Source organism: Opisthocomus hoazin, chromosome 10 (genome assembly GCF_030867145.1).
Source record: "Opisthocomus hoazin isolate bOpiHoa1 chromosome 10, bOpiHoa1.hap1, whole genome shotgun sequence".
Lineage (NCBI taxonomy): Eukaryota > Metazoa > Chordata > Aves > Opisthocomiformes > Opisthocomidae > Opisthocomus > Opisthocomus hoazin.
In genome coordinates, this window is record NC_134423.1 from 17,047,092 (window position 1) to 17,073,545 (window position 26,454).

The 26,454-nt window shown below is 39.5% G+C and overlaps 1 protein-coding gene across 1 annotated transcript in view; it reads right to left on the reverse strand.

Moving 5' to 3' along the window:
- Window positions 1-26,454, reverse strand: part of MYZAP (myocardial zonula adherens protein) — a 69,921-nt gene that overhangs the window by 26,919 nt on the left and 16,548 nt on the right. Inside the window, exons 3-10 of the mRNA XM_075431411.1 lie at window positions 25,691-25,849; window positions 23,101-23,193; window positions 19,377-19,490; window positions 18,362-18,514; window positions 15,374-15,499; window positions 14,392-14,520; window positions 12,858-12,943; window positions 10,038-10,143 (exon numbers count right to left, since the gene is read on the reverse strand). Coding sequence (XP_075287526.1) covers window positions 10,038-10,143; window positions 12,858-12,943; window positions 14,392-14,520; window positions 15,374-15,499; window positions 18,362-18,514; window positions 19,377-19,490; window positions 23,101-23,193; window positions 25,691-25,849 — 966 coding nt within the window. The remainder of the gene's footprint in view (window positions 1-10,037; window positions 10,144-12,857; window positions 12,944-14,391; window positions 14,521-15,373; window positions 15,500-18,361; window positions 18,515-19,376; window positions 19,491-23,100; window positions 23,194-25,690; window positions 25,850-26,454) is intronic.

Consider the following 26,454-nt stretch of genomic DNA (forward strand, 5'->3'; position numbering starts at 1 on the left):
TCAGTCCTGCAAACAAATTCCACTTCAGAAAAGATAAACTGTTCTTTTAGGACTTCCAAGTGGGTCTTCTCTATTAACATTCTGTTCTCCTACCATGCATACAAGGAAATAATTTTAAGACTAGTAATCAGTACAACACAAAGACGACTGAAGTCAAGCATAGCTATGTGATCAGGGGAGGGTTTTGCCCTGACAGATAGCCATTCTTGTCATTGAAGATAATATACCTCATCAGCTGCCTATTCTGGTTTTTACATCAAACACAAAATATTTCTGTTTCCAAATAAATGATTGAATTATCTATTAACCAAAAGCAAGACCAAACTCTATGTGTTTCGTAGCCATTTATCTGAAGTTACATTCACTCTATGATAAAAAGGCTCCAAGATGTGAAATAAACTGTGAGAGTAACCATTGTTTACCAGTGTTATATACAAAAAGATTTACTGTAAGTTAAAATTAAATTTACATTTGTTTATTCTTCACATTGGCTACGGAGACACAAACTCCCTGAGGATGTTTTTGAGTTATTTAAACTAGAATAGTCTGAAGGCAAAAATGAGTGTGGACACCTTAAAATCTAACAGAGAATACAAAAGGAAGACCTTGAGGGACAGCTTTGTCCCTTTCCCAAACACAAACCTGAACTCCAAAAAGACATTTTGTAACTTGGCAGGAATGTTACCGCTTTTACTTGTGTGTGTGTGTGTGTGTGTGCGCGCGCGCGTGTGCATGTGTGTGTGCGACTGAACCATACACAACAGCACTCCCCGCCTCATTTTAACATGTTTACATAGTACCAGTCAGAACCCATTAAATTAGTCTACTTTGTCCCTCTGAAGAATTATGCCAGACTTTTACAAAGCGCCTTCTTTTCTACAGTACGGACAAGAGACAATGCAGTACTATATCATCACATGCATAAAGTCTTAGTCTAGCAGTAAAACAAAATGGAATGATTAGACCATGCAGATTACAGATACGATAAGGCTGTGAATTGGGTAACTTAAATAAAACCTTTGGGTGGATCTTTTGAACATTATGAGCTCAAAGACACAGCACACAGACCAAATACATTCCAGGAGAAATAAATTCAGCAGTGGCTAAAATGAGAGGGGCTGTTACAGCACGAGGAAAAAAGTCCTGCAGTCCCTGCTTCTCAGATGCAGCAGAGCCACCCTTCAAGGCTGCTGCAGAGGGAAAGCAGGGCCAGAATGCAGCAGGGCACCCGTATTGCTTCATACGGGCATGCTGCACCCCCAGACACGGGGCCAAGTCGTTGTCTCAGCAGCTGCTGCAGTCCAAGGGCTGAAACAACTTCCAAAGTTATGACAAACCTTTAAACCTATCCACAGGCCTGACACATAGGACATATCCCACCAGAGTAGTGTACTACAAAAAGTTTATTTACTGAATAAGGACCTGAGTACACATCATCTTATGCCATTAGCACCAGGAGTAAGCAAACCTGATTTGATTAATCCTTGAGGGAATATCTCACAGGTAACCAGGAAAAACAAGAATAACTTTAGGGAATTACATTAATATATTACTATATTAAATAAAATGCAACCTTAATTCAATACATTTATATAAGTCACACTGCATGAAGTAAAAGTGATGGTTTCCTTTGAGAGAGGAATGTAACAAGAACACTGGATCACAATGATGATATTGGGTAAAAACACTTCAAAAATAAAATTCATGCCTTGTTACCTAATGTCATTTTGATTTTTCCATAAAACTGTTAGTTACAGCAAACAAAAATAAGATGATAACACACCACCATAAACCTGTATTGCACAAATCCAAGTTTCAAGAGTGTCTTTGTTTCAAGGAGTTGCATAAAGCAAGAGAACAACTAGCAGGTGACAGAGCAATAGATTTTTACTTTTGCTTGAATATAAGGTGAGGAGAAGCAAGACAGATCAAACACAATACTGAACTGAGGGCCTAACTGGTGGCCAGAACAGTCTAGAGACAGAAACAAATCCATGCAAGCCAAAGACTCTCAACTTCCATGGACTGACTTTTGGATCTGAGTCACTTCTGGACTGACTCGAGGAAAAAATTATCACCAGGATGTTCCTATGTTTTCTTCGCTCAGTGCCCGAGGCCTATAATCTGCCTCATCCTTGCTGTGTCTGCAGACTTCAGCATTTCAGCTCACAGCCAGCTCAGCACCTTGCTTCCAGATCTGGCTTTTGCACTACTACCCTCTCAGATTTCTCCATCATTTTCTACAAGCACTATTCAGGTACATCCTTCAGCCTCTCCTCTTCCAACCTTCTCTAGAAGTGCCCTGGCAGACTTTCCCTAGCACTTACCTCTTGAACTGACTTGCATTGTTAGACTGACTAGCTGGCTTTTTCCCTCCATATTTCTACAACCTTCACATCCACATTAAGCAGTCAAACAAAACTGCCAACCTATCATTTTACACTAATGACCCACTCATATAAATATCCTTTCAAAACAGCTCTACTAACGGTAAAAATATGAATTTAGCAGCCCTGGGCCACACCATCACCCTTTTTCCTATCACTTCATTCTCTTTTACCTCCCCCCCACTGTTTCATTGCTCCTGTTTCCCTTCTGTTGGGAGACATCTGACTATTCCAAAACTGGGAAGGGAAGAGCTACAAGGCCCAAATTACAGTTTTAAATTTATCTGGTCTGCCAGCAACTGAGGGGCATCACGTGGGGAGCAGAGCACACTCCCCCAGGGCTGTAACAGCTAGGAGAGAGGAGCTCCCTGGCTCAGTCAGTATGCACGCACTGCTCAGGAGCTCTGCGCCAGCAACAGGCCAACATGGTGGGGTGCACGCGAGCTCAGCCCTTCGGCCAGCCCACTTCAATCCCCGACATTTGGCTGTCGGGCACAGGAAGGGCTCCTGATCTCTCCCTATCCTGGCAGCATCCATGAAGTTCCATGCAGCTTGCATTTCATGTACCCATTGCAATCTCTAATGATCCAAATCAGCACATAAGGCCCCACACGCAATGTGAATCATCCTGAATTTATCCACTGGCTCAGGATTAGTAAGGCCACAGCACTTCTTTTGAAGCTCTCTCCTCCTTGATTCAGTCCTATTGCTGTTATCACATCTATGCTTTTGCCTCCTTCTGAAACCTTGAGGTCATTTCTCTCGAACTCCCTCAACCTCCAGTTTGTCACGTTATCTTGCAGCAGCTCCCAGAAAATTCAGTTCTTCTTTTCCATCCCATCAATGAAGATCTGTTTCTTTCTTTCTCACTACTTCACCTTACAGAATCTCCAGCACATCTCAAACACCAAACAAAATTGTCATGCTACTTAAATGGACTGCCTACCTTCTAGGAAGAGCTGCCCTTCTGAATTTCTCTTGGTCCACCAAGCAACTAAACTTTGCTTAAGTACGATGGAAAGCTAGTTGTACAAGTCAACAGCATTAAATTGATCTCATGGATAGAACACCTAAGAAGAACAGTCAAGAGGAGAATCACGAGACCTAAAAGAAAGTCTCTGAAGAAATGCTGGAGATGCGAGTAGTGATATTAGAAGGGAAGTCAACAGAATTACAAAGCAATTAAAGCAGAAGGAAAAAGCATCTTAAAAGAAAATTAAAGTTGTGTCCAATTGTAGAGCCTTTATAAAGAAAGTCTGAAATAGCAAACTTTATTTTATTCTGTGTACTCAAACACAGTTCTGGAGGCCTGAAACACATAGTGATCTATCAGATTGGAACAGATCCAGCTGTTAGGTAAACTCAGTCAACATTTACCACTTGATATTATCATCCATTAGTTCAAAATGTTTATCAGAACTTGACAGTGTTAATATATTATAAGTAATATATATTATTCAAGTATCATGTATTTTCTTTATCCATCTACCATTAACGGATTGGGCATCTGTAACACTGATAGACATGAACAAACTGGTCACAAATATGACTAAACACAGGACAAACACATACTATATGACACAAAACAAGACAGACAAGACATTGCAACATCAGCCTGAACTCACAGGCAACTGCTATACAAGGAGAACAATATTTTACTCAGTCTATTATTTCCCTGGACCTTTAGTGGTATTTATCAGAGGCTAGACCAGTGTCAATATTTTTTCAGGGAACATAATACAGTAAATAGGAATGAGCACCTTTGCCTTTTAATCGTCCTTAAATCACTTCAGCAATCCCCCAGTACTTTTTGTATTTAAAACTCATATTGTATTTAAAGAAAAAGTAACAGCTGATTGATTCAAGTTAATGCACCAACGTAAAGACCTTCCTAAGCTAACGAGCTGTATGACCACACTACACTAGTCTTTGATGTACATCTATTGCTAAAGCAGGCCCACAGGGCTTGGATGTCCTAATGAGTTATAAACATTGGCACTTTGTCTAACAGTTCAACCCACCTTATTAAGAGCCACCTTAGCAATGTGCAAGTTTTCTAATTAATGACTTGGCCAGGCAATTCCCAGCCGAAAGAGCTGATGCTATGCATGTATAAAGACTCTCACCAAACACCACCAGTGATTCTACTTCTGCCAATAGATAAGCAATGTACTGCATTGCTCAAGTCCACTGAAGCATGCCAAACACTTGAATTGAGGGGGTGGCGAGTTATTTATGTTCTGCCATTTATCTTCTTCCTCCAAGCTCCCAAGGTGGGTTTCCTTTTCTACATTTGTTGTTGGGTGTTTTGTTGTTGTTTTATTTTTACTGTAGGTCCTATGCAATGCAGATTTTTGTTAGTAAAAATTTGGCATCTGTCCATGGCTTGCAATTCCATCTTCTCATCTTCTGTGTGGCTTCTTTTACTTGACCTAAAATTGAAACTGTACTTCCGTATTAAAACTGGGATATTTGGCTACATATATGGAGTTGGAGTATCTTGATACAGAAGTTACCAGCTGGTTATTAAGTCTCTGGTGGGAGAAATTCTTCTTTATTCCCCATTTGTGCAATACCAAGTATCTTCTATATTTGGGATATCATTTGCTCGTTAGCACTTTTGTCCTTTCATGCATCTTCCACAACAGAACAGGACACAGCTTTTCCCTGGTGTTTGGTCACCATTTATTATCCAGCGAATCTGAGACTAAAGCTGGAGAACAGCTCATGGGCCATGACCTAGAGACAGTTCAATTCAGTAGTTAGGGGAATTTCACATGAAATCTGAGTTCTGTAGGTAATTTCTTGGCATGGAATCAAATATTTTTTTCCCTTCTCAGTCCCCTTCAGAACAGCTCTCTATATCTGCATCCACCCACTCGCCTTGCTTACAAAACGTAAATGTTTATTTCCTTCTTTCTTCAGCTTCTTAACAATGAAACAATATTACATGTAAAATAAGCTTATTGTGCCATGAAGCTGCAATCCATTTCAGTGTCAATTGCATACACCTCAGAACTAAAGCTCTCTCATATCTCTCCAGGTTTGAAATTGAGATCAAGCCAGGAAATACTTTTGCTGCTGATCTAAAATCAATGATTTGTATTTCATTTGAAGACTTTTAGCTTTGTCTTACACTAAACTCTCTCCCACCTCCTACACTGGCACAGACAGGATAAACTGATTGACCATATCAAATAGATAACTTATAAGACAAGCTTTCACCCCTCTCTCAGAACAACAGCATTTTCAACCCTGAAAGAAACAATGATGTAGCAGCTTCCCATGCCCTCCCACAGCACCTCTGTGCCTGTGTCTGCCTGTCCAATTCCGTCTCTGCAGTGGAAACTCCGCAGTGGAAGGGCCTGAAGTTTGCACACTTACACCTTTCACGCTCTGAGTCTCCCTGCAAACTCTCCCTCTGATAGAACTGGCTTTTTCCTGAATTGTCTTTGAAAATCCCTCTCTGCCTAGCCGTACTTTAAGGCAGTTACAAAGGCAAGGGCTTAAAAAACAAAAAAGGCAGCTAATCGAGTCTACCATTATTACTGTTCACTGATTTCACCACTGAGCTCTGGGTGACTCACTCTGGCCATCTGTCTCTTCTCACTCTTATTTTGAAAGCCTGCTATGTACAAATAGTATGAAAATAGGGCTGGATTTTTACACACCTGCCAAATGCAGGTCCTGCATTTTCAACTGCCAGCACTTCACAAAATTTACTGCACTAAGCTGGGAACAAATCGATTTACTTAACAAACAAGTTCAACAAAGAGGTAAATCTGTCAGCCTTAAATGATCTGCAGTCTCTCTCTAACAAGAACATGAAACTTTAAGACTATGCAAAATAACTTTCCGCTCAGCTGGTGCTCTAATGGGCTGCGATCTTGGCTCTGACAGCAGAGAATCCCTACGAGGCTGAAACACGGGCGTGCATGGGATCTAACACAGAGATGTTGAAGGTCACTGACTCCAGCAAACTTCCATTTTATTTCTTCCATTTATTTTCTTCTGAAAGTTATTTTCCATTGTCCTATTTAATTTATGACTGGTCTGACTAGGTCAAGTTGAAAAAGGTTCTATTAATGCCTGAGATGGAAGGATTTATTTTCAGATAAAAAAATTAGAAGCAAATGATTTCCTTGCTAACAAGTATAACCACACTGAATGGTGGCTGTCCTTCTCTCCTGGGCTCAATTCCATAGGTCGCATATCTACTGCATTCAGTACCAACACGATGGGTCCTGTGAAAAGGAAGTCTTTAATACTCTTTAATACTCCTACATTTAGTGCTTCTCTGCCAGCGTACCCTTTCATGCATGCCTACATTGGGACTGACCATAGCCTCCTAACACATTTTTATATGTTATCAAAACAGCACTGGAGGTGTTAGAGCTGCCTACTGCATCACAAAAATCTACTATAAAGCTTGTCTTGCACTTCCTCCTGACTGCTTGCTGTTCTTCTACAGAATGCCCTGTGTCTGTCATTTGCAAATGAGCCATCATCTTTCCCTGAAAAGGCCTGAAAAGCAATCTATTTTGTAATTTTTCAGCCAGCAGATCAATCTCAATACTTGTTCAATTTTCACAGTTCTCCATATGAGTTTGAAGCAGCATATTGTTTGTTCAGCGCTCCTTTGAAACGATGTTCATTTCTGTAGCTGCACTTTGTCTAAATTGGAGATGATAACAGCATAAACCCATTGTGGTTTACACCAAAAGAATAAACCCCTCATTTGTATTTCAGATCTGTGTCCAGATATACCAAGATTAATACTAAATAAAGCTCATCCTGTAGTCAAGCAAGCATAGGCTTAGCCATCATTCTCACCTAGTTCATACAGTAGCTTTGTTTCAGCTTTAACAAAAGCACTGCTGATAATTTTGATTATATACTTTCTTTCCACTTCTATTCTGAGTTTCCCAGGTTAGCCTGTTCTCAGTCTATTCTCATGCAACAGAGAAGCTGTTTCAGAAAGCAGGCATTCTAGCTGCTTTGATCATTCTTTCTTTCTCAATTATATTATTTAAATGAAAGTTATTGATCATTATAATGCCCTCATAAACCCTAAGAAGAAATATTGTTTTACAGATACCAGCCATGAAAGTATTGCAATACCAAGTAACACAGCAGGATTTCATGGCACTTTTCTAGATATTCTTAGACATTACATTCTGCATTCAGTTAAATTTAATGTAGAGGACATGCATTCAAAGAGACCCTGATGAACACATTTTCTGGAAATTAAATAGTAGCACATTTACAGAATTGTCCCTGTTTACTCTAGAAAGTTTGTTCAGTGCTGCTGCTCACTAGTTTTTAACTTAACTCCAGAACAGACTCTTCAGATAGAATTCCTTTTCAACCGCCTACCTTTTAAGAAGTATTTTTGTTACTGATTTCTCAGCTTCTACGGCATAGTTAGAAAGTGTTGCTTGAAGTGAGCCTAAACCTACTTTTCTAATATTTACATAGAGAAGAGCATAAAATCATGAAAAATACCACATGCGAGGATAGCTCAGGGCATGCACGTCTGCAGTGCTTTGTATCTTCCCCCACTGTGGACAGCTACTCTTCTCTGTACTATTAAAGCTGCTATTTTTAGGCCTTTAATTAAAAGCGTCCCGTTTAAAATAATGCATGCCAACTATATTGTAGATATTTCCTCAAACACAGTACAAACACAAACCATGGACAGCACAAAATTAAAAAAAACATGAAGTGCCTAATGTATTTGGTACCACCCAACCTGATAAAACCTCTGTTACAGGAGTCTTTAGTCAGCTCACTAGTGAAAATACAGATGTAGCTACAGGTGTTCATGCAGTTCTGAAGCAAACCGAATTAGAAGAAAAACTATAACCCACAAGGACCAAAGGAGAGAGCAAAAATATATTCCCTATGGGTACATAGCAGTCAAGGATTTGTACAGAGATTTAATTGATTTTGAAAAGCAGGTAATCAGACATCAATTAAAAGTAGACATATTTGACAGCTAAGTAGCAAGCTAGTCATCTAACATTCTACTTGTTAAATAGGATAACCAAAAGATCTAGAAGGGCTTTCTGTGTATATGAAGGCTCCTGCAGAGATACATTACAAGGAATCAGCTAGCTAAACTCACCCATTAAACCTAATATTTATGAAACAATAATCATTGTCCCAAGCTTGACACATGTTTTTGCCAAAACACCCCATGGAACTGAAAGTATTTGTTATACCAATGCAGCTCACTAGAGGTAAAGTTACACTGAGCAGTTCAAAATGTATTCAGTAATAAAGGGCAAAGTTTAGGCCAACATTCCCTTACGTACTACTAGAATCATCTGGGTTGCCACGTGTATCACAACTTGACAAGTCCTTTAGAACTTTTGGTTAGAACCAAAAAAGCTCATAGTATGATGACTGGCCTACAGAGATGCAAAACAGATTAAAGAATTGCTCCCATAATCCATTAATTAGATGGACTGGATTATTAGGGTGAAGTTTTCTTTATACCATGGTATAAAGATTGTTAGCTCAGTTTTAGACCACTTGCTGTGATGCTTGAAAATAGTGAAAATGGCAAGGTGAACTAGAAACAAAACCTCAAGACTTTACACTAGTCTTCTATATTGATGATATGACAGAAGAATTTTAGTGCAAAGAGACAGACACTTTTGCATCCCTCTGTGTAAAAGCCACAGAGTATCACACATCTGATCATAGAGGACTACATCAGAATCATATAAAACAAAACATACAGGTAAATACATATATAAAAATATTGGAGATACATATATCTATAAAACACACCTTGATAAAAATTGAAAAATTTCTTGTCTAGTCAGAAATCCTACAATAGCACATGGTTAATGCAGAAAGAATGCCTTAGGCTAGAATGGTTTCCAAGCATTTGATTTTGTGAACACGTGAAATCCAAATACAAATAAAAGATATTTCATGAATGCGTATCCTGTGTACAATAGTAAGGCTCAGTGTAATAGTGCCATCAGTCTGCTTTGTAAAGCTCCAGTTTAAACTTATTTTACCTATTTCTTATGCCATACTTTCATCCACTTGGAGAACTAGAAGTGTGTGCAATCACAGCCTTCTGACTGCTAAACAGTTTCTTGGCACATAGGTAGCCTGTAAGTTAGAGCAGCTTTCCAGCAGAAAGCCACTTAAAATTTTACAGGAAATTGTATCAGCTAAGGTGATATCCCAAGACCAGGGTAGAAAAGGTGAGTGGTGAAAAACTGTTTGTCCCCCTATTTCTATGAGGAACCACATCTAAAAAAAATAAAGGGCACTTTTTGCCTTCCACTTCTACACAGGAAGGAGCCCCTCAATAACTAGTCTGTATTGTTTCTGCAGTTACCCTCTGAACGCTTCAAATTAAGTTGCAAGTTGTATGTTATATTTGCTGGACTACCATGAAGAGTTCCAGAATTAGTGTCAGCCTAAAGCTCACCGTATATAACCCACAGCCACTGGATTAAACTGCTTTCTCCTAGTCCTCCTGCTCCACATGCTTAACTCATCTTCCATTGTGTTTGTAACTAAGGTGGCATAAGGAAACTGCACACATAACAGAGGTCTTTCTGGATTATGTACTACAAGAATCAGTGTTCCCAAAAGACTCATAATTGTTTTACTAGACCTCACCTCCTCAACCATGTGCTTGACTTTCTTCTGTTGGCAATGGACCATATCATCCAGATGTTTGATTCGCTCTCTTAGGCTAGCTGCTACCTCCTCCAAATGCTGTGACCTAGCAGAATACAGAAGAATTAAGCATATAAGTGGGGAGCTATGCAGTACAAGCAAAACAAGAACAAGCCCCACAATCCCACCATAGAACAGGAAGACTAAGTCAAGAGGTAAGTAAGTCAAATTCCACTGAAAGATATCAGTTTGTCCACAGTACATTTTAATGGTAATCTTTTAGTCAAAGTGACTGTCTCCACCCAGGTTAACTCACCCTTGTCTTGCATACTGGCATGCTTACTCAGACCCTGAAGTGCTGACAATTAAACAACGTGACAAAGCTCATCTCCTTAAGATGTCTGGCTTTCCTTGAAGCGAAAGGCATTTAGACAACCAGATCTTTATCAGCAGAAAGACACATTTATCCTGACTTATTACCACCTGCAAACTTTTTGGAAATAGATGCTAAAAAAAAAGCCAAAAAGCACATCTGCCGACATCCTTTTAAAAGCTCTCCTACTACAGGGAAGCCTTGAGTCAAGGATTTGGCATAGCTGCCAACAGTAGCAGAACGCTAACTGGAGTTGTATTAACTCATCAACAGTCAGCAGGACTTGTTATGGATGTTTTAAGTTTGTATGTACGACTCTTTAGATAGATTCTGCATTTCTTCAAATCTGTTTAACCCAGAAATTGAACACCCACAGAACTCCTGCCACAAGCTGGTTTGACAGCTTGCCAAAAAAGTAGTTTTAGAATACGCAAAGAAACTGGGGAGATGTTTTTTAAGAAGTTTTTGGCATGCCCGCCATGGGAGCCTCCATTTTTCTCTGAATGTAAAATTCTTGAAATTCTTCAAAGAAAGCAATCGCTTGCTTACAAAATAAATTTCTGTACTCCTAGGTTCAGGACTGGACAAAATTTGAGAAGTGGAGGAGGGGAATCAAAAACAAAAAGGCTTTTTTCATCTTGGTCTGTGCACAGCAGAAGAAATTGTTGAAGCTGCAAATAGAACAATCATTCTAAGGCAAAGCAGCAGATGGCAAACCGTATGACATGATTCCAATGAATGACTGAATTGTATGCGGTTTCCTCCCAGAATGAGTCTCTATTAACAGTGAAGTACTGTACAGAACTGTAACTGCAGCACTTAAACAAGGACTCAAAAAATCAAGGCATTGCTGCAGGTTTTTCGATTTACATTTTGATTGCAATTGTAACACATATTTGGGGCCTCACTGAAAGATTCAGAATTTTAACCTCTGATAACAATGGAATAGAGGTCCTTCCTCAGGTTCAGCCCAAGTGTCTGGTCAGGTACAGACGGGTAAAGAAAGCTTAAGAACAGACTTCAGCATTTGAACACAGATTCAATGCTTGCATTGCATAGATTGCAACTGTGTGCTTGCTTGCATTATACAAATGCCTGTCTGAACACTGCCTTTACCCTTGTTACTGCAGCATAACTTTTCATGCTGAGTGCACAGGGCAGGATTCACTGAAGCGAGAAGAGTATCTGTTATCCAGAGGTAAAGGAAGAAAGCAATTATCTTTCATCTCCATATTCTATGTTGTATACGACATCTGTTCACTTAAAATTATTATTTTCACAGGCTGCTGTGGAAAGCCGTTATTACCCTAAGACTGGATAAGCTGGTCACAGATCAATACAGCTAGGCAGCGAGATGCTCTCAGCAGGGACCTCCTTTTATGTTTACACTTCCTACAGAACAGCGGGATGCCAAAACCTTAAAAGTGAATTTCTGGGTGCTACAGAAATATAAATAGTAAGCAAGTAAAACTATACAGTCTCTGCTTGTAATTCATCTTTAGCCACTCAAGTAGTGTCATATTTGAGTGGCAGACAGAGTTTTCACTCCAACGGCAGTTATGCTGTTTCAGTGCTGGACAGATTTCCCTTGAAACTTTGCCTCTGGCTTTGCTTGAAGCTTTCCTTTGCCTGGTCATGGCGCTCTGTCAGTCTCAAAGAGGTAGTAATGGATGCATGTGCCACCTGTGGGCAGAAACAGCACATCCAGGTGCCACCACACCACTAGATCTTTCTTCTAAGCCTCATGCTTTCGAGAACAACCATTCACAGAGGTCTCATTGCCAATAACATCACCCTCACTTTCCCCAAGTAACTTCATAGCTTATTTTTGCGCTGCATGCAACATGACAGATTTCTTCCATGCCTTCATTTTGTTTGTGTGCGTATGTTAATGCGCACCACGTGTAGACCTTCCCCTCCAAGTCTCAAACATATTCCCCACTTTCCATCTCTTATACAGAACAAGACACCAGTGGCATCTGTATGCAAAACTCGTGCTCATTTCAAGAGTTCATCTTTTCAAAGCAGATGGCCTATAGCCTAACACAAGATACAGAACATCTTCCCTTTTAAAACTGTGTTGAGGAGTCTAGAAGGAGATAATGAAAGTATTCATAGTCAGGATCATACTATGCTGAATTTGGGAATGCAGATTTAAGATAAATGCAATCCACAAATACATCACAGCTTGTTCCATCTAAAACATACTCTGCATGTTTGCAAACAACTTTTCAAGAAGGATGCATGAAAGTGGTTTTTGTTGCAAAAATTAATCCTCTTGGTATTTTATATGTAAATAAACTTACATTCAGATGGACAATACCTACCAGACTGCAGTTTTCAAGATAGAAAAAGTAAAATTGAGGTGTCTTAAAAAACAAACAAAAAACCAAATTGCTAAAGTTCCCTAGCAATACTAGGAGTTCCACAGACAAGACATATCTCACCTTTCACTGTCAGAGCTGTTTTCAGATTTTGCTCCGGATATTTGTATTTCATTTAGTTCAAGTTGTTTTTGCAGCTGGTGACGTTCCTAAACAAGAAATGTTACCCTTCAGTTCCCCATGTGTCAAAATGTAAAAGACTTCACAAAACATATTTCATTGCAATTCAAAAGATCATTTGTGAAATTAAAATAGAAACTGATTAAACAAAATTCATGCATTTCCTATATCCAAGCAGCACAGAATGCATAATATCAAATTCCCAGCTATGCACGGAAATAAGATCATATTTTTCAATTTCCTATTTGAAGATGTACAGTTGTAGTTGAAACTGAATTTTTTTAATAAAAAGATGAGTCATCAGAATCTCTACCTACATAAATGTCAAATTTTCCACAATATTCCTCCAAAAAGACCTCTCAATCCAAGGCTGAGATAAAAGGTATTGCTCTATTTTCTTGCAAAAAATATTCCTGTTTATTTTCTCAGGTTCCACCAGCACAGTGATCATGAAAATCTGTGAGGGCTTGGGGACTGAGTCAACACGAATTAACAGAGGAGACTGCTATCCACTTTAATGGGAATTTAAGAGGCATGCGGTTTTACTCTGCAAGTATCAGCCAGATAACAGCAAATTAAATAACCAATGTGAAGAAACTCATCTGTACTTAAGAATTATATTGCAATCCTTTATTCACTGCACAATACTTACAAGTTGTAGGCCGAAGCCCAGATGCAGTTAATGGAGCTACTAAAAGGGGCACATTAAGCTGAATGATTTCTCAGTGTAATCAATAATTCTACTAATAGATTTGCAAGCATTAGACAAAAAGGGTTCAATACAAATGCACATGAGACTAATCAGTCAAGCCAACAAGGCTGGCTTATAAAAACTTCTCTGTAGCAAGTATTTACTATACTAAACTAAAGTTGTGAAAAAAACATTTCAGTTGTGAGAACAGATCATATTCCTTCCACTTACTAGAATGCTTTCTGCTTCTCTATATTAAATAGCAAGTCTGAAGCTTTCAGTTTAGCATTTCAACCACATATGGAGAAACTTGGAAATGAAATACAATTCCAACCAAGACTATAAACAGCTAAATTGTAAGGTCTATTCCTAACTCAAACACATTTTAATGGACCTACCAACAGAATTTCTAAGAGACTTTGGATCATTTATGATTACTTCCTCATTAGGTTTAGGAGACCTTGCACTCTGAAGGAAGACTGAGTGGTCTTTTTAAACTCTTTCTTTAAAATAACGGTTAATATACTAAATAATTTTTGACAACTTAGACAGCCCTGACTGTAAAGACCACTAGAAAGATGGAAGAACCACTTAATCACAGCGTCTGTATGGTAGTCCAGGTACATTTACTTATATGGATACAGTAACTAAGTAAGATGCAAACAGCAATGTTATGTCACTGAGCAGGGTACTGACCAGCGGGGCGGGGCATGGGAGGAATCCATCAAATTTCCTCCATGCACTTCTGCATTTCCTTTAAAGGTGGCAATCAACTAACTCTCATACCTCTTCCATGCGTTCAATCAGCCGGTCCAGCTCACCAATTCTCTGGTCTTTTTCCTGTATGCTTGTTTCTGTAATTTCCATCTTCTTATTTGCCTCTTCAATAGCCTTCAGAAGCCGATTCGTCTCCTCCTTCAAATAAGGAGTCACATTAACATCCAACATATTAATGAGGAATTTTAATTTTTTTTTTAGGCCATAGAGCCAAGCTCACAGCTTTTAAACAGAGCTCAAAGCTTTCCACTACATCTGCCCAGAAGTCTGGAGAAGTTGTCACTCTGAGTGTGAATTGCATAGAAGAAAAGATTTGGGGCACTTTGAAGTGCATAGGTATTTGTAAAGTATCATTATGAAAATCTGGCAAAAACTTTCACCCATTTCTTAGCTATTTGTTTTCCCTTCTGAGGACGCCATGAAATAACAGCCTACGAAACATACAGTGTTGCAGAAGACAGCATTTTAACACCAAAGTTCGCCACATTCAGCTTTGTACTTTCCTCACATATAAAACAATACGAATAGAAAGAGACTGGGGAATCTACCTTCAATCTCAGTCATTATCTATCTTTGTCAGTTAGAAAAATGCAGTGCCTCACAGCTCACAGAAACGTTTTACTTGGGAGTGGAGGGAAACCAAGGGTCAGGAAGAGTTCTTGCTCCAGTAGCATCCAGTGAAGTTGTTCCCCCTCCCCTTCTTAAACTGTCACTAAAATTGGACATTATATTTTCCTTTTTTCTAGAGAATCAGAAGTTAAAAAAATAACTTACTCCATTTCAAATTTTGAAATCTACATTATCGTTACTGTTACTGTGTTTGAACACATTCTTTTCTCAGCCTACAACCCCAAAAGCTTGGAAAGCTTAATAACTGTGGCGTGACTAGTCACAGAGATAGGAGTGAAGGAACACGTCAACTCTGGAGTACTATGTGACTGAGAAATGACACCCAAGCTAAGTTCCACTCTTACAGACTGGCTATACATACTAGGAGGATTTCTTTCTCAGCTTTATGTTTCTGCTCCTCTTCTCGCATTTTTTCCTCATACTGACTATACAGTTTTCTTGTCATCTCTCTCATGACTTCAGCATTTGCCTCCTGCGATGATTCCACCTGTGAGAGGGGAAAGTTGACCCATCAGTCAGTACAGCGCTGCTGGCAGTAGGAGAAACGGAATTCACATGATGTGAGAATAACACTTTCAACCTCAGTTCCACCTTGTTACAAATTTGACACTGCTGAAGCAGATTTTCATTTGCATCAAGACCATTTACAACGCTCTGCCAGTATGCAAGTCATTCGAATTTGTAGAAGTTACCATTTCATCAAGCCTCAGGTTGTCAGAATGTAACTAGTCATTACTTACCCACGACCAGGATGTGCCTCTTTACTGCGCCCTTCCATAACAGCCTCCAAGTCACTTGGTTTGTTTCACTATTGAATAGATATTGTCTCTCCCCATTTTACAGAAGCATAGATTAGAGATGGTCTAGACTCAACTCCTGTTTCTAAATGACCATGAACACTCAAAGCAAGAATTACTTTAAGCTGGACCTAAAGTATGTGTTGTTAACTGGAACACACAGCTGTACCCTCCCTCCTCTCTCTTGCTTTTTCACATACTGCTCTTTGTGTAGGCATAAGAACTGGGGTGACCATGGAGCAAAGCACATCAGGGAACAATCAGACTTAAAATTCATATACTCAGGGGTGTGGAAGGGTTAATTTTTAACCACAGGACCAGAAACTTTACTACTGCTACAGGGAAGAGGGCAGGAATGGTAATTCAGAGACAGGATTTCCCCCTCCTTTTGGCTCAAAACACTGAACCACACCCTCAGCGATGAAACACCAGATAGGATATTCACAGCTTAAACTGATCTACCCTGTAAACTGCAATAAAAGCAAAATAAAATAGCTAGTTCAGGACTTAGTTCTCTTACCAGAGATGCTATAAATCAGACAAGGTTATTGTGATATGCTGTGGGTGCTACAAAAATGTCAGGAAGAGGAGGAATATACTGTCATCTGGGAGCAGAATACAGTGTTCCCTGCTGATCACTACAGTTTACACAGCTACAGAATACCTGGTTCTGATGATTAAAGATTTGGGGCTTGGTGTTTCATTTCAAGGACTGAAAGATTTATTAAACCCTTGTGTTTGTCTTGTATGGTGGGAACAAGCTGTTTTACTACCCTGTAGGTTAACAACAGTGTATTTGATCATTTCAAAAGGGACTGAGCTCTGAAGGACTCCACTTGTACTGCAGTTGCCCCCTTTGGCATCTCACCTAGACCAACACTGGGGCAGGAGTAGTAAACTGCACTTTGTGAGAGGGAGTGGAGTTACGTTACTTTTCAGTACAACACAAAACACATTTCAGGAAGCCTGAAAGAACCGTACCATTCAGAAAAAGCCAACAATTAAAACCCCGAGTCCTTAAGACACTGAACTGGAATATGATCTCTGGCACTGTCTCTCCATCATTCCTTTGCTTACAGTTTAAGCAATGAGGAGAGTAAAAACAAGCATAAAAAGCTAGGCATATCAGGGCATCTCTTATAGTACTCTTCAGCAACGTCTCCAACCTCAGTTATTGTTATGATTGTAGGAATAAATTGAACCTACTTAATAAGATACATGGGTGTGTTCTCCTACCCAGAAAACAGTCATGGCATACAGTAGTCACTGCTTTTCAACTGCTAACCTTCCCAGATTCCACACCATCCTCTTAAATTCACCCCTGAAATTACATCCCAGACGTGCTGGCATCTTTGATATACAATTTCACGTTTAACTTTCAAAGATAGCAATGAGGTATGTTATCCACTAACTTTGTTATAAAACTGCAACTTTGAGAGCAAAATTTAAACTTTTTCCTCATTAAGGTAGGGCATGTTTTCTGCAGACCTTGACATGCTTGAAGATAAAAAAATCCTTAAGCATTCAGCTGAACTGGGACTTAACCTGTGGTTCTCTGCCCTTAGAAGCAGACATACCTTTCCCTGACTTGTTGGTGCATGTTCTTAAGACTATAGTAAAGTCCAAATTTCTGTTTTGAAATCTTAATTGCATCAGCTTTACTTTCTTCTTTTAATTGTTTTTTCCCTCTTTTTGTTTCTGCCGGCAATAAGAGGTAAAAAATACAGCTACTTCTATAGCCTGTAAAGCTTCACCACAAGAGGAAACTAGAACATGAATTGTAAGTTGAAATTCACTTATGTTAATATTTTCTTTTTTAACAATCCATTATTAAGCATGAATGTAAGTCACTAGAGTGCCAGAAAGAAACATCTTCTCCGACAAAATTAAACGTGAATAAACCAGCAGTCACCCTAATTTCACAGAGACAAATTCTGATAAAGTACTATATCCAAATTAGTCTATTTTGAGCAGTTTTAAGAGAGACAAAGGTTTCCAGAAGAGTCTTTTTTTGTTTAGGTTTGGTGGTTTTTTTTAAAATGAGATTAAAGGAATACATTTTGCAGATGAGGAGAAAAAATGGTCAAGCTTTCTGGCATATAAAACCTTCCTGTTTGTGTTTTATTCTCTTGGATTTCTCTGAAAGAAATAACTTCATTCTCTTTCCAAGACACTCGTAAGACTTCACAGATTACCTATTAAAAATTGTACAATACCAAATAAATAAATTCAACATAAAGAAATTCTTACAGCACTGTGCAGAGTTACAATATTCCTTTACTTACAGCAATGGACAATAATAACCATTTAATAGTTTGAATTTTCAGCTGCTAACACCCCTGATTAGTAATCCCATGTTATGGAAACATAGACTGCTGCCAGTTGAGATTCTTTGTTATTAAACCAGTATTGATTCACAGGAATGTCAGGTCTAGTGAATAATGAAGGCATGAAGAACGAAGAACCCTTTACAAATAAGGCCAAGGAATTCATTTTACATACTCCTAGTGCCCTTACTGTGCAGTATTTTTAGGGGAGTTTATATACCACACCTTTAATTTCAGTAACTGATTTTCAATTTGTGCTGTTTCCAGTTGCTTTTGCTTCTCTCTCAGCTTTTCCATAGACTGTTCATGTGTATGTTTTAAATTCCTTATTTGTTCCCTTATATCAGTGTTCTCCAATGTAACATCCACTAGAGTTTTCTAGAAGAAAAAGGCAAACCACATATTAAAAATCACAATTAATTTGGTGAACCAATATAGTCCAGAGTTTATGGAATAGACAGAACATTTGAGCGTTTCCTGATGTATCAATGGAGTGTGAACAGTTTTGCAAGGTTTAACATTTAAAAATATGGCTTTTGTTGTATTATTTAGTTTGCTAGAAGGTATTTCCATGAGGAATATAGTGAGTGAAATCAAGTCCTGGAACACTATTAAAAAAAAAAGGAACATGGATACATCTCAGTATGAATGCTACTCCGAACTATCTTCCTTTCTTCCCTCCAAGGGCCATGCTACACATATTAAATGCGCTAGACCGAGAAAAACTGTGACATACAAGAAAGCAGCAACATTACGTTGTTCAGCTGAGATACGTGGGAATTTGGTAGTCTTTAAAACAGAAAATCCATTCCAACCTTATCAGTCCCCCTACATTTCACAGGTATGTAAAGACTCACAAGTGTTTAGTATCCAAATATGCCACTTCCATTTCTGTTAACCAGCAAAGGCAGGAATAAGTCAGGAGATGTACCATTTTGCACAATACAAAACAAATCACTTTTTCACCTTAGATATTTCAGAGACATGATTAGTGGCACTACTCTGCTGCAGATCAGTATCTCTTTGTTGTACACAATTTTTAAACAAGTTTTTAAAAAACACAGGTGTTGCAATTTTTTTTTTCTTAGTTTCCTAAATTAGCTGCCTCAGATATCCAAGACAGTACTTTATGGGCTTGTTTAGTGTTAGAATCTATATTTGTCATCCATGTTTTATGTATGCTTTTAAATACATGTCAGAAAAGGCAGTTGTCAGCTGTGAAACAGCTATTAAAATGTACCTGCAATTCTATTGATGCTGATGTCAAGGAGCTGTTCATTTCACTAAAGCTATCTAAGGCTGCAGCCTGCACTCGCACATGATTCTCTAAGGATTCCTGATGAGCATTTGTCACCTGAGCAGGGAAAAAAAAAAGAAGTTTTATATAGAATAATGATCAAGTTTACCTATTCTTTCAAAGGGAGCTACAGAAGAGAAAGACCCCATGGTTAATTTTCACAGTACTAGGATGCTTAAAATATACAGGCCTCAAACTATATTCTTGCACCTCAGAAACAAATAAACAAAACTTAGGAAAAAATATGCTAACAGAAATCAGGCACAAGTATCTATGTTTATTGCTAGTCTGCAATCATTGTAAAAGCTGTTCTTTTTGAAAGGACAAGAGGACACTTGGCAGGTATCTATTCAGAAAGTTTACATACATGGTGTGGGCAGACTGTAAAAAGTCACAGACTGAAAAGCTGAAGAATACAAGAAATGAGGAAATCTAGAAAGGTTTGGGTGAACTGCAGAATAGCCTTAATTCAGAAGGAACTAATCAGGTACATAAAGAAGCAACATCAAGAAGACTCAAGGATGAAACAATACGAAGCACGTACAGAGTCAGCAGATAGCTTTGTTGTGAAAATTTGTCATCTTCTGTTATGTACACACACACGCTTAAAAACTGGAGGGGAAAAATAAGGCACAAAATGACATAATTTAAGCAGAGACCAAAACCCAGACAGTATAAATAATTATGAACCATCCAATAATACAGAGAAAAAAAGTGTTGCTAATGGAGGCCAGCCCTACTCACATTCTTAGGTGGACCAGATTTGTTTCATCTACAACTTGTTTCATCTACAAGAAGGGCCGAAAGGAGGATCTGGGGAACTACAGGCCTGTCAGCCTGACCTTGGTATCAGGGAAGATCATGGAGCGATTGATCTTGACTGCGCTCACCAGGTATGTGAAGGACAACCAGGGGATCGGGCCCAGCTAGCATGGGTTCATGGAAGGCAGGTCCTGCTTGACCAACCTGATCTCCTATGACCAGGTGACCTGCTTAGAGGACGAGGGAAAGGCTGTGGATGTTATCTACCTGAACTTTAGTAAGGCCTTTGACGCTGTCTCCCACAGCATCCTCCTAGATAAGCTGGCGGCTCATGGCTTAGGCAGGTGTACTCTTCGCTGGGTAAAAATCTGGCTGGATGGCTGAGCCCAGAGAGTGATGGTGAATGCAGGTAAATCCAGCTGGCAGGCGGTCACAAGTGGTGTTCCCCAGGGCTCAGTTTTGGGGCCAGACTTGTTTAATATCTTTATCAATGATCTGGATGAGGGGATTGAGGGCTCCTTCAGTAAGTCTGCAGACGACACCATATTGGGCGAGAGTGTTGATCTGCTCAAGGGTAGGAAGGCTCTGCAGAGGGATCTGGACAGGCTGGATCGATGGGCCAAGGTCAGCTGTATGAGGTTCAACAAGGCCAAGTGCTGGGTCCTGCACTTCAGTCACAACAACCCCACGCAACGCTACAGGATTAGGGAAGAGTGGCTGGAAAGCTTCCAAGCTTCCTACAAGAAGGACATTGAGTTGCTGGAGCATGTCCAGAGAACAGCAATGAGGCTGGTAAAGGGCCTGGAGAACAAGTCTTACGAGGAGCAGCTGAGGGAACTGGGATTGTTTAGTCTGGAGAAGAGGAGGCTGAGGGGGGCCCTTATTGCTCTCTACAACTACCTGAGAGGAGGTTGTAGTGAAGCGGGTGTTGGTCTCTTCTCACAGGTAACTAGCGATAGATCGAGAGGAAATGGCCTCAAGTTGTGTCAGGGGAGGTTTAGATTGGACATTAGGAAAAATTCCTTTACTGAAAGAGTGGTCAGACATTGGAACAGGCTGCCCAGGGAAGTGCTGGAGTCACCATCCCTGGAGGTGTTCAAAAAAATGTGTAGACGTGGCACTTCAGGACATGGTTTAGCAGGCATGGTGGTGTTAGGTTGACGGTTGGACTTGATGATCTTAGAGGTCTTTTACGGTCTTAATGATTCTATGATTCTGTGATTCTTGATAAAAACGTAAGAACACTAGGGACTGATACAGAGAACAATGCGCGTGTAGTAACCAAGTCATACACAGATTAGGTCAGCATAGGGAGCACAAGACAAATAGTTACTGTTAACCCTATACAAACATGTGCTCATATGAAAACAAACAAATGAACAAAACCAGAAATGCTTTGGATGGTTGAAGAAAGTTACAAGATAAGAACTTGTGTGAGGAAGCGTACTGCCCGGGGCAGGATATTGGAAGTACATATTTCAAACAAATTTTATTAACAAAAAGTAGTCCTGGAAATTGATAGGATAAAAGCACAGTGATTCAAAGCTGAAGCAAAGAGTATATAAAGGATTTTAAACAGGATCCCCAAATAACATGAAAGATGGCAGTCATGTAAAACCAAAACCAACCAAACAAAAAAGCATATATTATTAGGTAGAACAACAATTATGCTTTCTTTCAGGCAGTCTAAAATATTAAAAAAGGGGGAAGGGTGTCTCATAATGTGCCATTTGTGTCAGGCGTGCTTCATAAACTGCTAATTAGCTGCAGAACTACAGATTCTGTCAGAGCTGGTCAGAAACCGTTAATTGAGACATTCAGAATCATATGCAGGATTTGTACAAGTCTGGCAGAAGACCTGGAGGTGCAGGATATCACCACTGCTATTCAGCAAGGATCAGCAGCAAAGATAACAAAACTGCATCTGAATCAGCATTTCCCTACATGTACACTGTGTGGGAGACTCACCTTGTTGGCATCATGAAGACTATTTAACACAGTCTACAGATATTCAGTTTTCTCTCCCTCCTCCTCTCAAGCCAGATTGATTTTTTGTTGTTGTTTTTTTGAGAATAATTGCCACAGAATAAAAGTACCAGTTTAACAGCAAGTTCTGATCTTTATACAGCACGCAGGGAACTGACAGCCTCCAAGTGAGGATGGCAGAAGGGCACAAGCCAGGGTCCCAGTCCCTTGACATCAGAATACGTTTCACCGCCAAAGCTTCACCTGGACCAGGGCTATGAAAATCAATGTTGAATATAAAACCCACAGCAAGTTTTTAGGGAGATATTTTGGACCAAAGAACCCAGCAGTTTAATATGAAGGATACTTCTACAGACTGCAGCAGCTTTTATTGCTGAAGCAGCGCGTCAGAAGAGAGAAAGGTCATTGAATGACCACTGAAAGGTTCAATCAAGGACCAAAAGGAAAGTAATTTTTAGAACTGTCAAGCTCTTTAATACTACAGAATATTGCTACTTCCTTTACTATAGTGTTTAAAAACTAAAGTCAGTAAAACAGAGCAAAATTTGTTGAAGTGACTCCAGCTAAGTTGCACATTACTCCTCATTATGTAATTTATCTATTCAAGTTACCTGGCAGCTTACTGTTACAAACATCTCCACTAACTACCAATACATACAGACAATGCTATCAAGATCATTCCTTTATTTCCAAGAAGCAGGCAATTAGTAATTCCATATGCAAAAGCACCCCTGTCGTACTTTACCTTCCTGGACCGAAAAATAAACAAAGAAAGAAAATTATAGATGTCACATAAAACAATGAACTGGAGTGGTTTGAGAAATTATTTCTGTTCTGCCGAAGTAAAAAAAAAAACTTTCTAGATAACATTGGGACAGTTATTCTCATATGCTCTCCCTACAAAGGAACATACACTTACTTTCAGTTCATTCGTCAGCTGCTGTATTTTTCGTTTCATTTCGTCATATTCACCATACATTTTCTTTCTTACTTTTTCCAGAGTTGCTCTCACCTGGTGTCAGAAAAAAATCAAATGCCTTTATCAAACTTCTTGATGATACTGCTTATACTAGGACATGATTTTTTTTCTATGTATGTTCTTCATTGTTACTTTCAGTAATTTCCATTATTAATCTACCTTTTTATCAATAGCAATTTAATCTTAAGAATAACATAAAAACTTAAGTCTTAAGACTTGTCTACATAGGGATGATACGAATAAACGTCTCTGAGTAATTCTAAACTTCTCTGCACACACTTAAACAATTGTAAATTAATTTAAATATTGAATTTTGATTAGATTATCTGAAATTCATTCTAACCTGATTATTAAATGAATTCAAATTAATTTGAGCATATAATATTTTCTTTCTGGAAAAAAGCATCCAAACATGGATTAAATAAACCTTCATCATTTTTGAAGTGGTTAATTAGTTTTCCCCAAGTATCCTTTGAAGAAAAACCCTTTAATTTCAGACTTTTAGGCTCATATCTAGCTAAACAACATATTAGCATAAATTTACCAATGCATTTTCAAGTATGAAGAACAGAGTACTCAATTTGACTTTATTTAAGAACTATGGATGTAAGTTATACCTTTCTTTTCGAAGAGAAGCGAAAAGAGAAGCAGCATACTGGAAGCCACCTTGGGTTTACATGCCATTGCAATCATGCACAGAACCAATCTTCTCAAGAGCACCCATTGTAAACACTAGTTTAATGTTTGCCTACAGTCTACCTTCGAGCTGAGTAATTCATACTCCTTCCCCCATCAAACACAGACCAACTGCAGACAATGTGGGCAGTGACTTCACCTGTCTCTGCATGGGCTTGGGGAAGGAGCGAGGGGAAAACTTTCAAAGGGCCTTACGCAAGAGATGTTTCTAGCAGCTCTGCAGTGTACCCACACCCTCCCAGAATAAGGGGCATTGGTCACCAGATCTATGTAAGCAGTAGGCACAAGCCTACTCCAAACTACCTGCTCCCTTTAGGATGAGAACTATGGAAAGAAGCTGACTCCGGCACTTCAGCTCAGGCAAGCATCCCTTGTGCTGTCCCTACCCACACATACACACACGCACACACACACATACAGCTTCTTGCGAGGTCCAAATTTGACTCAGATACAGAGGCAACTGTCAGCAGTATTGATGTGGCCCATGATTTTTGGACTACTTAAGTCAGCACACACGTGGCACAAGCTGAGGACTCAAAGTAAAGATGAAACTTCTCTGGCAGACCAAAGTCCACAAATTAGCATAGCTGAACACAGCTTCCAAAACATGGGAGAGCAAGGGCCAGTATGTCTGTTCCCATGCCCTTCACACTTTTTGCTGAAGGGATCAGTACCCTGAACATACATGCAAGACATGCAGTTCACCTGGTCCGACACATCCCTCCATGCCCCAAGCCGGCTGTGAACAGAAAAGGGCAGCAAGATGGTCCCAGTCCAAGCAATCTGTGCCAACTCGCCCATCCCCACCACCACAGCAGGGCAGATAAGCTGCCCAGGCAGGAAACCCGCAGCTGCAGCAGCTCACACGCCTCGCCTGCACTGCAGGAGTGACATACCCTAACCGGGAGTGCAGGAGCTTGAGAGTGGTGAATGCTGGGAGGCGACAAAGTGCGAGTAATAAAGGAGAGAAGCAAGTGCTGATAGCTGGAGACCAGGCAGATGCTAAGAGCACACATAATTACAGTCTCTTGCACTGCTGACTAAACTCAGTGTTCCTCCCTTTTATGTCAACTCAGTTTGCACTTGAATCAGTGTAACCTGATAACCATTAACCAATAGCTTCCCAGACGGTGAAGGTGGATGTAAAGAGAAGGTCAAACTATTTGCCCTGGGCTCATTTGGGGGTTATTGTCAAAGCCTGAGAGCCAAGGACTGACAGGCAGAGAGACGTGGAGTTTCAAACACAGAAACCAGCAGCATCAGAAATGCATTTTTTTCCTTTCAGGAGGGCTTCTGCCAATTATGATAAATGAGCATGCACAGAGAAAGTAGTACAAAGTCATCCTTATTAGGCTGACTATTTTAAGGCTGCCCCAGAATATACCCAAGTGATTTTACTATGTCACCTAATTTAGTAGCCTTTTCAAAACTAGGGGGCTTGGGGACGGGGGCAGTAGAGGAAGAGAGTTTATACTTTCAGTTGTCTGCTTTCATAGTTTATTCTGTATCACATTTGAAATTAAGAAGGCATCAGGACAGGAACCCCAAGTTCTGTTTGGCAGTTTGCTTGCCCAGCTGTAGCCCAGTCAGCAAGCACTAACAAGTATCACTCGGCACAGAGGCCTTGAGTCTGGACCGCACTGTTCACAGGTTTATAGCATGCTTTTTTTTTTCCAGCTTGAATATTAAAGAGGCAAGACTTTAGCTTCAGAGTAGCTTGCCAATTCAAATTCAGGTGTTGGGCTAGACACTGGTCATCACATATACACTCACAGCTCTACATGTATGTACAGAAAGGATATTTGACAAATTTTGAAGCTGAAGCATAACTCACTTCTTTAATGTAATTCATCTCCTCTTTCAGCTGATCAGCTGACCAGCCATAAACCACCATTTCTCTCTTATGGTTGTTGTCAGTTCGGTGCACAACACCATACACCATCCCATGAGAGAGCTTTCCCGGAGACATTCCATTTGGTACATGGTAGAGCTCCTTAAAAATAAAAAAAGTTATTTTTAAAACAGTACTAGAATAAAAAAATAATAGACAAAATACAGTAACAGAGGGCCAGGAGAGACAGCCAACTATAGTGAAAGCATAACATTGCCTAAGAACACTAGTTCCCAAGTGTTTTGGGGCCAAAGTGTCAACCTTCATGATTTTAGGAAGATCAATGACCAGTTTATAATTGATAGAGACGATAAATACCTAGTTTCCACTGGCTTCAAAGGAAGTGATATAGATACAGATAGAGAAAACAGATTGGATTTGTGCAAGGAGAGGGGGAGGCGTGTGAGAGAAAGTCATCCTGGCTTATTTTAATTCACCAATATATGCTACTTTTCTGTATTCTTCCAGAGCATTGTCAGCTCACACAGTTCCCTCTAAACTCTTGCAACCACAGAATTGTCCCTCACTCCCCAAACTCCCCGCTGCAGGAAATAAAAAAATTCACAATTTTAATCAAAAATTTTAAAAAGTTCTCAGAAGAAACTGGAATTAAAACATTTTAGGCAAGGTTCCTTAAACAGAGCTCAGAAAATATCTGTTTATCTTGGAGATGAACAAAGTAGAATTTCAGTTTGTATTTAAAGCTA